This window comes from Naegleria fowleri (genome assembly GCF_008403515.1).
Source record: "Naegleria fowleri strain ATCC 30894 chromosome Unknown tig4, whole genome shotgun sequence".
In the NCBI taxonomy this organism is placed as follows: Eukaryota; Heterolobosea; class Eutetramitea; order Acrasida; family Naegleriidae; genus Naegleria; species Naegleria fowleri.
In genome coordinates this window covers 668,290-681,178 of record NW_025407936.1, presented here as the reverse complement: position 1 = coordinate 681,178, position 12,889 = coordinate 668,290, and the positions used below count along the sequence as shown (strand labels likewise).

General features: G+C 36.2%; 4 protein-coding genes across 4 annotated transcripts; 1 reads left to right on the top strand and 3 right to left on the bottom strand.

Moving 5' to 3' along the window:
* Positions 1-147: 147 nt before the first annotated feature.
* Positions 148-1,002, bottom strand: FDP41_007881 (uncharacterized protein; the record flags this gene model as incomplete). Its single annotated transcript, XM_044711674.1, has 1 exon — positions 148-1,002. One exon carries the CDS (start codon positions 1,000-1,002, stop codon positions 148-150), a length of 855 nt encoding a protein of 284 aa, XP_044568679.1.
* A 113-nt stretch (positions 1,003-1,115) lies between these two features.
* FDP41_007880 (uncharacterized protein) lies at positions 1,116-1,874 on the top strand (the record flags this gene model as incomplete). Its single annotated transcript, XM_044711673.1, has 1 exon — positions 1,116-1,874. The coding sequence occupies one exon, from the start codon at positions 1,116-1,118 to the stop codon at positions 1,872-1,874; it is 759 nt and encodes a 252-aa protein (XP_044568678.1).
* A 105-nt stretch (positions 1,875-1,979) lies between these two features.
* Positions 1,980-3,434, bottom strand: FDP41_007879 (uncharacterized protein; the record flags this gene model as incomplete). The annotated part of the gene is made up of 1 exon (XM_044711671.1): positions 1,980-3,434. The coding sequence occupies one exon, from the start codon at positions 3,432-3,434 to the stop codon at positions 1,980-1,982; it is 1,455 nt and encodes a 484-aa protein (XP_044568677.1).
* Positions 3,435-3,606: 172 nt separating this feature from the next.
* Positions 3,607-12,175, bottom strand: FDP41_007878 (uncharacterized protein; the record flags this gene model as incomplete). The annotated part of the gene is made up of 5 exons (XM_044711670.1): positions 3,607-7,116; positions 7,285-7,705; positions 7,764-7,872; positions 7,919-11,925; positions 12,003-12,175. 5 exons carry the CDS (start codon positions 12,173-12,175, stop codon positions 3,607-3,609), a joined length of 8,220 nt encoding a protein of 2,739 aa, XP_044568676.1.
* Positions 12,176-12,889: the final 714 nt, after the last annotated feature.

Genomic DNA, 12,889 nt, shown 5'->3' with positions numbered 1-12,889 from the left:
GACGTCTTTATTGTAGTGAATATATTGAACATAATCAATGTCGTTGTACATTCAATAGTATTTCATTTGAAACATTTATGGCAAAATGATACAAGAGAGACGTTTTTGTACATTCATTTTATAAATCATTTCTAGAGATACAATATTTTACTCCCAATCTTCTTCGTCTTCTTCTTCAGTCATGACATTGGTGTTGCTGTTGGTGGTATTCAAATCTGAAGTTGTTTGAGAAAGGTTGGATTCAACAATACCACTAGCATCACCACTTTTAGAGTCCATTAATACTGTACCACCATGACCATGACGGGTACCACCACCACTTTGACCACCACTATGACCACCACCATGAACACCACTTTGAACACCACTTTGACCAGAATCATCATCATTGATACCTGCTAATTGTGCCTTAATAAATTCTTTCACATCCTGGACTGTTTTAAAATCATCACTTTCAAGTATTTCATTTAAAACATTTAAATAAAATTCTTCACGAGTTGTTGTTGACTTGTTTGTTTCTTCTTTCAATGATTCAAATAATTTTCTCTTCTTTTCAAATTCTTCAAAATTATTTTTCAATTGAAAATATCTCTTCCAAAATAATGGATATGAAATTTGTGAAGGAACTAATTTAGTATGAATATCTTTTAGAATTGAATCATTTTCTAATAGTGATGTAATATCCTTTGTCACTTGATCTGAATTGACATCGATTTGAATGGTATTTAAATCATTTTCATCTGTTAAATAGATGGGTTGCAAATAGGATTGTTCATTGTGAAGTATTTCCGAGAGTGTTGTTGTTGTTGTTGTTGTTGTGAGAGAAGAGGAATGAGCGGAGGAGTGATCTTGTTGTTGATCCGAAGATGGCAGTTGTAATTCCGTTGAAACGGCAGCAGCGAATTCATTTAAATCCTTCTTGTATAATTCAATGAGAGTGGCACCATTTTGAGTAACCGTCTCTGTGATGGTCTCTGTGATGGTTTTGAAATATTCAAACATGTGTGTGAGTATGAGTGTATGAGTGTGAGTATGTGTGTGTGTGGTTGGGATCGCGCGTAGACAGGAAAAAGGAAAGTGCATACACAATTTTTTTTATTAAAAAAAAACTAAAAATGCATCATTTCCAACCCACACGTGTGTTCAACACCACCACCACCACCTCAACAATGACAGGTGTTGTCATCAAACAAGCACGCCACCACCTCTCGTTCAGCTGCTATTACCTCTCTCAGAAATCAACAGCATCAATTTCTGCTTGTACCACCACCACTATGACACCATTCCGATACTTTTCATTGAGAACATCAATGACCTATAACAACATGTTATCCGATCCTAACAATCATGATAGTAATAATAATAATAATAACAATCATTATAGTAATAATAATAACAATCATAACAACAATCATACCATATCAAGTTCAAACAAAAAATCCGATGATTTTATCTTTTCATTGGAGGATTTAGAAAAAGTCAAAGAACAATTAGTACAAACAATTGTGCAACAAGAAAATTCACGATTGCCATTACCCTCTCCAGGAAAATCAAGTGGTAATTCAGTTGTCGATGAAGCAACCAAACAATGGAGATTAACAAATACTAAAGATGATGAAAATTTACAAAAATTATACAAATCAACAAGGCAGACAACGAAACCAAAGCGTGCAACAATAACCCTCCTCGAACAATCACAAATTCAAGGTGACGAGGAAAATTCAGATGACTTTGAAGTGGGTGTGGACAAGGAAGAACTTGCTAAATATGTCAATCCATACAATCCAGAGACTGGTGAAGTGAATGGACCAAAAGGTGCAGAACCAACAAGATTTGGTGATTGGGAAAAGAGTGGAAGATGTATTGATTTTTAAGATCATATGTCTTTATGATGAATCGAGTACTGCCCAAGAATAACCATCATACCAATTATGGTTAAATTTGAACGTTTCAAACAACTCGTGAACTCATTGAATGATTTATTCATTCATGACCTTTGAAACAATTCTTCTAAATCTCATGACATTTAACTTTTCTAAAATAAATTTGAACATGAAGGTAATCTTGTTCACTCTCTTCTTAAATCCAATTGTTGCCATTCCTTCACTGTACTTCTGACATTTATCAAAACTCAATTTAGATGCTTGTTCATAGAGTGCGAGTGCTTCACGTGTAAAACCATGTTCCTTCAAATGAATTGCTAATTGTACTGCATCATGAATGGCAACAAATGTTTGTTGATACAATGTTGGATCAACACTGTGAGCAACATTTCCAATGGCAACGACACTTGAATCATCCATTGTGTGATACAATTGTTTCAATTCATGGTCATAGGCAATTTTTGAGGATGCAACAACACCCACTCGATCTCTAGTATAGAATAATTGTCTCATGTTATCCAAAACAGAATCAACACCATTGTCTCTCAAATTAGAGTGAATTTTGAAAACAAAATGTAAACAATTAGTATTCACTCTTTCTGCACCAAGTGCACTGTGTTTTGGAATGTATTGAATGCTATTCAATCCAAGTTGTTGATTTGGAAGAGGAATGATTGTAAGTCGACTGGAATTATTCCACCATTCAAACATTCTTGATTCATAATCAATATCAGATGGACATGGCATAATAATGGAATCGCATTCATAGAAACGAGAGCGAACCATGGTTGATTCATTTCCTAATTTAGATTGTAAATATTTCAATGCTGTAGAATGTTGAATATCTTCTTCAGCAGCAACCAACAAGTCCACATGTCTCTTTGTGATGGCCTTCTTTGATGAAATAGCAATTTTACCATTACTTTCAGTGATAGCTCTGACATTATCATTCACAAGGTTAATATTTTGATTTTGTTGAGCCTTTTCTAATAAGAGCTGTAAAAGGAAACTCTTTTGAATGCTATACAAGCCTTCAGGAGGTGCAATATGTTTCAAGTCCATTACAGTAATTGGATTCCTAATATCGGCTCTAATAATATGATAATGTGATAGATTCTTAGCATAGGGTGATTTTGTTACATCAACTCCACAATAATCTCGCAGCATGTTTACGCATTGTTGGGACAAAATACATGCTTCATCTTTGAGAGGATTTGGATTGGAATAAACTTCAATCGATTTAATCTGATTTTCTTGCTGTGTATTGTTACTCGTAGAATTTAATTGAGAGAGAGCAAGAGAGAATACAAGACCTTCAACGCTCTGACCACTCACTCCGACAATTTTTGGAGTGGCAAAGGTGATGGAACAAGTTGAGAAGAAGCGATGATGAAGATTGTTGAAAAATGTGTTTCCATTGGGATCATGATGTTGTGGATATCCACCAACTAAGAGTCGAAGAGTATTATTACTTTTAGACAAGTAATGATAATGATGAAAGGCTTTGCTTGAAGAGACTTGAAGGCATTTGGCAAGAGTCGTTTGTATCATTTTTTTTAACCAGATCTGTTGCGGTTTGAATTCTTTTTGGGAATTTTTGTTATGAAACACAGAACACTCCAAATGCATGATTCAAGGATGAGGAAAGTGATGTTTGTTTGGTATTATGAAATTTAGAAATTTAATTATGAACTATTATCAATGTTGCCAACTCTCTAATTGGTTACTTTTTCGTTTGTTTGGTGTGGTGGTGTTGAAAAGCAGGATGGGGCTGTCTCGTCGCTGTAGCTAATGTAATGTTAGAAGAAGGTGGTGGTGGAGGTGGTGCATGAACATGATGCATAACAGTGGGTGTGGAAGAGGAGACGACTTGAATGGATGGTGGTGCTAGTTGTTGTGTTGAGGTCATTCTCATATTTCCATTAGGATTTGTCGTCGTGCTGCTCATAGTAGTGTTTGGAGTATAAGTACTGAATCCTCCTCCAGCAGTACTACTACTACCACCACTGCTTGCAATAGCAGCACCTCCCGTGGATGGTGTCATATTAGAAGAGGATAGTAGTGGTGGTGCTGTGGTTGAAGTTGCCAACATAAAAGGTGTTGCTTGTAAAGGAGTTCCTGTTGTTGTTGTTGTTGCAAATCCTGGAAATCCAAATGCATAGGACGGATGAATATTAAACATTGGAATCATGAATGGATGAGGTTGAGAAACAAAACCAAGTGGTAATGGTTGAGCATTCATCACTCCTAAATTAATTCCTTGTTGTGATAGTGCTGGTGGAGTTGAAGTTGGAATGTTGTGAGTCGTAGTGAGAGAAGTAGTGTTGGAAGCATTCGTCGTCGAGGAAGAACGATTCCGTTGTTGTGTGGAATCTTTCTTTGGTCTTCCTCGTTTTTTGGATGGTTCAACAACACTTGCAGTAGTGGTTGTAGTCATGGCACCACTAGTGTTGGTTGTGGTTGTCGTTGCGGTCGTGCCATTGCTGTTGCTACTTGTTGTTGTTGGTGTTGAATGAGTAAAATTGCTTGAGGTGCAACTGATCAGGTTTGAGGTATTCGTCGACGTGGTGGAAGTACCAATCGAGGAAGCAATAACAGCAGTCGAACTATCACTACTACTACTGGATGGTTGTAAGGTACTACTGCTAGCAGCTGTTCCGGTAGGAATAGTACTACTATTACTCTGTAAATTCATAGAACCTGTCCATGAATTTGCCAGATTAAGACTACTGCTCAGAGAGCTTTCAAGTTGCATTTCATCCAATGCATCCAATAGTGAAAGTGGTGAAGGAGCGATACTCGTCATCACGGTTTCCTCATCCTTCTCTTCTAATAGTAAACATGTTGGTGGTTGCTGATCATTTTCATATCTTGGTGTCTTGTCCATCGTACGAGTTGAAGACGATTCATTTGTTTTCATAAAATCAAAATTATCAACAAAATAGGAATCGTAGAGAGAATTCTTTTCCAATTCAGAATACTGTATGGATTCCATAAAGTTAGAATTACTACTACTACTACTACTACTAGTAGATTTCTCTGAATGTGGTTGTTGTTGTTGACTCATATTGGACGCTTGTTGGTCGAGTATCAATTTTGGTGGTTGTAACTTTTTAGATTGTGCTGCAGACATGAATACAAAGGATGATTCATTCTTCTCCTTCTTCTTTTTCTTCTTTGGAATCATACATATCGATGATACAAGTGAATTAATGATTGGTGTTCGAAGTTTTCTGAGGGTTGTCTTTGGAGGAGACATGAGTGATCCACTGTTGGATGTTGTGAGTGTGGGTGTAGGTGGTGTGGGTGTGAATGGAGTGGTGGGGATTGAGGAAGAAGAAGGATTGAAAGTACTGCTACCTCCAACACCACCAACACCACCAACACTACCACTAATAGCACTACTGCCGACATGAACACTACTGCTACCACTACTACTAGCACTTCCACTACTACTACCAATAATTCCACCCATTGAGGTGTGAATTTTTCGTAAACGATTAATCCTTAATGCCTCAATGATTTCACTCTCAGATTTATCATGATATCTTGACAAATCCATTGGATGAGAATATACATGAGATGCTTTTGGTGTGAAATCTAACTTGGATGCAAGTTGATGATATTTGTGATAACATGATTCAGCACTTCGAAATGGTACGAGTGTATTTGTTTCTAAACGCTCTAAATAATTTGAAAGAGTATCTGAAACAGAATTCCAATTCACAACAAACTCTCCTTGTTGTAAATCATCAGTGATCATATTCTTTACAATTTTCATTAGAAGAACTTCTTCTTCTTGAGACCAAGGAATGGAATCCTCTAATGTTGATCCTGTGTTTGATGATGAAGGTGGTCCAAGTGGTGGGAATGTTGGAACAATTGTTGACAAGTTCTTTTTTCTTCTTGGTGGACTGAGAGGATTCATGGTTGTTGTTGTTGTGGTGGTATTATTATTGGTGAGGTTGGTGGTGAGCGTATGACAAGTCGTCGTTGTTGTCGTTGTTGTCGTCGTCGTCGTCGTCGAGGAGGAAGACAGTAAGGTACTACTAGCGTTACTGTTAGAGGAAGTGTTCAACGATGATGATGATGATGATAAGGACTGTCCAGTCGAAGATGATGTACCAACACTACCAACACTACCCATACTACTACTACCACCACTACTACTACTCATGCGATTCATACCTTGTGGAATGACCATGATTTTAGTAGAAGTTCTTTGAAGAGATCGAGAAGGAGGTTTAAGAGGACTACCATGTGGTTGAATAATGACTGTAGTAGTGGTATTAGAAGAAGGTATGAACGAGCAAGTACTACTCGCAGATTGTTGTTGTAATTTGGCCAAACGTGATGTTGGTTTCTTTAGACTGCTACTCGTCATTGATGATGAATTTGTTGACCTAGTTGGTTGTTGTGAAGTCCTAGTGCTTTTTGAAGGATTGTTATGATGACTAGAGGAGGTGGTGGTATTTACATGTGATGGTTGTTGTTGAGTGGTGGTGGTAGTGGTGGTTGTTGTTGTCATTGTTGGTGGATCGATGGTAGGGTCATCACTACTCGCAACATTTTCAGAGTTGTTGTTGAATGAAGAACCAGAGATGGCCATGTCTGACAATGGTTGTTTCTTGTCATGATGATCCGATTTCTGAACTCTCTGTTTAGGACGTCGTTTTAGAGTGACTTCAATGGTTTCATCGAACTTAGTTTGTTGTGGTGCTTGTTCATTCAGATTTGTACTACTTGTCAAATGGTGTGGATTTGAAAGTGTTGAACCAATAGGGTCATCAAACATCATCATTTCATCAATAGATCCAATTTCACTGAAATCACAATAATTCTCTTCAAGATGTGAGGAGGACGATAAGGATGACTGGTTTGATTGTTCTTTCCTTGTATTATTACCACTATTACCATGGCTATTCGAACTGTTACTGACATTCATGTCCGATGTAGAAGAAGAATGGTTGTTATTGATACATTCTTTCATTGCTTCATGCTTCATGATTGTTGTGATTGTGGAGGAGGAGGAATCATTCTCTAATTGAGATGATGAATACAATGATGTTTGTTCATGTTGCTGAATCGATGATAGGTGTTGTGAAGGTGAAGGTGAGGATGGAAGTGTTTCATTCTGAAGGAATAATTCATCAATATCTCCATATAAATCTCTTAGAATAGAGGTTGGAATATAAATTTGTAGTGAATTCCATAATTCTCTCTGATCCTCATACTATGCAAGTGAATATTATTAAGATTTTCAATAGTTATTAATGTATGTATTAAAGTATTGTTTCAATATTAATTTCAATATTATAAAATCATATTCATCATGAATGTTCATAAAAATAAAAAGGTCAGTATGTGAAAAAATCATAAAATCGTTTATAGAAGTAATTACGTGAAGAGTGTTGTTGTGAGAATCATCATTATTCCTTAGTCTTTCCTTTTTTCTGGAAGATCTTCTAGAATTTGATGTATCATCCTCACTATCACGCTTAGGTGATATTGAAGACGACTTTCTAGAAGACCTTTTAGAGGATCGTGTGATGTTAGTTGAGTGTGTGTCAGTGTTGTGTGATTGATGTGATGATTGATGCAGTACCTCATAAAAATTTTGTGTTGTTGATTCATCCGATGATTCGACATCTTTTGATTCATTATCCGCATTCTCCTCATTATTTTCATCCAAAGACACATCCAAATCTGTTTGTAATTGATTTTTCCAATTTTCTGTTCTCTCCTTTTCGTTTTGTTTGATTTCTTCAATTTCTTGGTTTACGGCATCCATTGTACGAACAGTGAGTAAGTCATATGCATATCTATTATACGTGTGTTAAGGTATGTAAAGAATGTAAATTATACTTTAAAAAAACTTACTGTTCAACTGATGTTAAGTGATTGATAATATCATCTTCTGCACTTGCTTCAACATCTGCAAAATCATTTTGAGATTGTTCTGTTTGCTCTTTTCTTGCATTACGAAGTGCTATCAAGGTTAGATCATTTTCAAAAAAACAAAATAAAATACAAACCTTCCACGTCATTCTCATCTTCTGCACTTGTAAGAATACGATCCAAATCTTTCTCATTGTATGTTTCTGTCTCTGATTCTTTTTGTCTGTTCTCTATCATCATGTTATTATAAGCACTCATTTGTTCTTCTGCATCAAGTAGAGCATTCGAAAAACTCTTCTCTGAATCTTTAAATAAATCTCTCACTTCCATTTGATTCTTTAAGAAATCAGGAGTAAATGCACCATTATGAATCACAATTTCATTCATATGTCTCTTTTGATTAGCTTTCAATAAAATTCTTTCTTCAATAGTGGATTCACTAATAAGACGATAAATATTGACATTCCTAGTTTGTCCAATTCGATGGCATCTATCTTGTGCTTGTGCATCCATTGCTGGATTCCAATCACTATCATAAAATATAACAGTATCTGCTCCTGTTAAATTGATACCAACACCACCGCTTCTTGTGGATAAAATGAAAGCAAAGATTTTTGGATTGTTATTGAAACATTCCATCATGTACTGTCTTTCTTCAAGTTTTGTTTGTCCATCGAGTCTAAAATAGGAATGTCCATTCATAGACATGAAAGATTCAAGAACATCCAGCATTTTGCTCATTTGTGTGAAAATTAAGACACGATGTCCTTCACGTTTTAAATCTTTCAACATTGAAGCAAGCTTTTGAAGTTTACCACAATCATATTGAAGTAATCTCTTGTCAGGGAATTGCATTTGCATTCGAATCGAAGGTTTTCTAATGAGATCTAACGTTGGAGAAAGTACGCTTCGAACAACATGTTGTTCAATCAAATCTTTCTTGTATCGTATGGTGGAGACTTCACGAATTTCAGGAGATTCACTTCTCGCATGAGGAATGAAACAAACAAAATTATCTAATTCAAAAGAGAGTTCTTGTTCTCGTTCTTCTAAAGATTTGCACATAGAATGAAGTGTATAAGAAAAGAGATCATCTTCAAATTCGTTACATTGATGGAAACGTTTCATTTCCTTTTCAAGCACAATGGATTCCAGAATCTTGATGAAATTGTAACCATAAATTGGTCTTCTTTCACATCTATGATTATTCACCATTTGCATGTAGTTTGCTCTTTCCACTCTCTCTCTATATCTATCCAGAGCCATTTCGAGTGTTCTCCTCTTGAAGAAGGGATTATCTGTGTGTTGATCAACGTTCAAATCATGAATATACATTTTGTATAATTGATCTTGATCATCAGCAGAAAGGTCTTCTAATTTGAGAAGAGTAGAGTCCGTCTGGGATGTTGTTGGAGTCATGGCAGAGGATAATGTCGGCATGGGAGTGGAACTGGCACTGTTACTACTGCTCATCATTGGTCGTAGTGATGAGATTTGTTCAAAATTTTCCACACTCATTCGATTCTCGTGTTGAGTGAACACAAAATTAAAATAATTAGAAAGAGTAAAATATCGTGATTGTAAATCGTGATAGGAAATCAAATAATCATCGGTGCCGTAATAAATAGGATCTAGAGCGATCAAATGAATTGGTACTGATAGAAGAGAAAGTGGTATAGTAGCAAATGGAGAAATGATTGGTCTTGGTTCAAATAAATCGGGATGGTTACAAACTTTTCTTAATTGCATGACCACATTAATCATTTTGAAAACATTTCCCGATGCTAAAGTCTCTCTAGTATCTGCTCTAGAAATAAAATCCTCATAGAGATTACGTTGCCTCTTTGAAAGCCTCACACGAACCACATGTTCTTGTTTGGAAGGTAATTGTTCAGAAACTTCTTTTTTCAATCTTCTCAAAATGAAAGGTCTCAAAATAGTATGTAACCGAGAGATGAGTTCCTTGTTCATCTCTTGTTTTCCTTCCACCATGCCTTGAATGGAATTTGAAAACCAATCTTTAAATTCGGAATGGGATTGAAAAACATGAGGCATGATAAAGTGCATCAAAGACCATAATTCCATGACATTGTTTTGAAGAGGTGTTCCTGTCAATAAAAGCCTTCTTTCAGTATTAAAGTTGAGCAAGGTTTGCCATGTTTGACCTTTAAAGTTTCGAATGTGATGAGCCTCATCCAAGATTAAATAGTGCCATTTTTTACGTTTGAACATGATCTTGTCTTGAACCACCAAATTGTAGGAAGTAATGCAAACATGAAATGCGTTTGGCTTATTCCACCCAACTCTCTTATCTTTGCGTTGTTTTTGTGTTCCATGATAGGCTAGAATTTTCAATGATGGACACCATCGTTTAAATTCAATTTCCCAATTCAATAAAACACTCGATGGAACTACAACTAAATGAGGTCCCCAAATTTTTTCCTTACATGCTAAATGAGCAATTAAGGAAATAGTCATGATGGTTTTACCTAGACCCATTTCATCTGCTAGAATACCATTCAATCCTTTGTCATGCATGGTTACTAGCCAATCAAGACCAATTTGTTGATATTCTCTTAATTTGAGATTTTCATTGAGGAGAAATGGAATGGGTGTTTTCACCTTGGAAGTGGTTAATGTGAAACCTGTTGGCTGGTATTGCTTGGCATCTTCAGCCACTTGGTTCATTAAAGAGGATTGTGAATCAGCAGATTCAGTATATTGAATATCACCAGAATCTCTCATCTTTTCATTAGTCTTGTCCTCATTGCTGATGGTTTCTAATGGTTCCTTGATCATTTCATCTTCAACAGGTGCATTGTTATAGTTTTGTTTCATAATGGTATCAATGTCCATTTCACTTTCTTTCTTTAGTTGTTCAATTTCATCTTCATAATCCTCATCTTCATCCTCTGTGTCAATGATGTGATCGCTGTCAGCCTCATCTTCCTCACTGGATGGTGTAAAATCTTCTTCTTGATTGTTCACTTCTTCACCTTGCTGAGAAACACTTGTGTCATCTTGTGCGGAGAGAGTGGAATTAGTTGCTTCACTTGTCACAGATACCAAATCTTGAGATATGAGTTGAGTATATTTTTCTGTTTGCTTTACCAGCAAATCTCTCTTTTCGGCCAATAGTTGTTGTTTCGTATCATCAATAATGGATTGATTTTTGTATTTGACTAATTTAGCAATCTTTTCCCAGAATTCTTTTTTTACCAATTTCGCAAGCTTGGAAGCTTGTTTTCTTAAATTCAATTCAATTTCTTTCTGCTTCTTAATTTCCTGTTGCTCCAATTGTTGATGATATTTTGAAACACTTTTAGCATATTTTTTTGCTGTTGTGACTTTCCACTTTCTACTTTGAGCAAAATCTTTGGCAATAAATTCCATTTCATCAAGTAAATAATCCCAGTGGCTTCTATTTCTTTTTGGTTCCTTTCCAATCTTTTGTTGTGTCTGTGGAATCCATTCGCCTTTTCTTTGCATGTCTTTAATTTCTTGAAGAATTTTTTGTTCTTTTGCAAGTAACTCATCCTCCATTCTTTTTTGTTCATCCTCTTCCTCTGTTGCTGTTTTTACTTTCTTTCGGGAGGGTTGATGTTCAAACTCTTCATCAGAGTTTTGAAGATCGTCTTCCTCGGAAATTGTTGTAGGTGCTGATGGTGTATCGAATGGTTGATCTTTCTCTTTATTGTTTGACTCTTCATTGTCTGATCGGGATGATAATCGTGTTGCATCTATTGTCGAATCAGAGTTTTGATTATTACTACTACTGGCAATGACATGAGTAGGTTTGATGGTAGGTGATTGAGTGGTCGGAGAAGAAGGAAGCACTGTTGGCGTTGTGATAGGAGAGGAGGAAGTGTCAGTAGCTGATGTTGTTGGTGGCGTTGTAGTGGTGATGTTGTTGGTGGTCATTGTCGTTGTTGGTGATGATGATTGTGTGGGCATTATGGTGTCGCTATGATGACTGAATGGTTGATGAGGCTCTAAACTCTGCTGCAAGGCTTCCATGATGGAAAAATCAATTCTAGAGGATGCATCCAAAGTCTGAGAATGATATCGAGAATAATTTGGATGGTGGTTTGATTTAATGAATGTAATTTCATTTTGGATACTTTGATGATGCTTTTGGAGAATTCTAGATGATTAGTACAACAAAGCGGATTTAAAATTGATCAACATTCATATATCAACAATAATAAAACAAATACTTACTCTATCGCTAGCCGTGGAGTTAATAGGTTGTTATGCGTGGAACCATCGTTATTGTATCCATCCGATAACGACGATGATGTTGTTTTATGTATTCCATTTGAGTCATGATGATGATGGAGAAGATGATCCGTTTTCGTCCGAGTCGAATGTCTCGTTTGCCTTGTTGGAGGCATGATGATGGATGTCGTCAAACAAAAATCACTCGAAAAAATTATTACTTCTCGTTATACTTTCAAAGAGAGACGCTCCTGACTCTAAAGAAATAGAGAGAGGAATCCTGTTCAGAATTTTTTTCACATAAAGTTTTTTCAAAGCAAACACGTTTATCTCATCTTCGTTCCTTGAAAGCTTAACTAAGGCAAATACAGTCATGGCTAAGGAAGAGAAAGAAGAAATTCTTGGATACTTCCAAATAGTGTTGTTTTTCCCAAACAACGAAAATGCCACTCTGCGGTATGAACCTTATAAAATGGAAACTGCAAAAAAACAATACATCAGTAGAAAAGCTCAAAGATTCATAACTATTCGGCTCATCCCAGAGTGATCTGTCTTGTTAATTCATATAACGAACGAGACTTAAGCCTTTAACTAGTCGTAGACCTCTTCTTCTGATGAGGGTTAGTTTTTAGCCTTTTCCAAATCAACCATTAACTGTCTATTGTCAGCTTCTTGAGATATTTATGATGAGTGTCATTTCATTGTTTTACATACACCTTCTAATGAAACGAGTTTCACCTCAAGACAACAACGATACATCATCCTCTTCTTTACCTCTTATTGTTTGTTCAAGTGCCATTCGTTGGCTTGACAGAGGTACCTCTCTGAAGGAAAGCAAAGGAAGTCTCGGAAGTCAAACACCAACAAAAAAAATACAACAACAACAACAA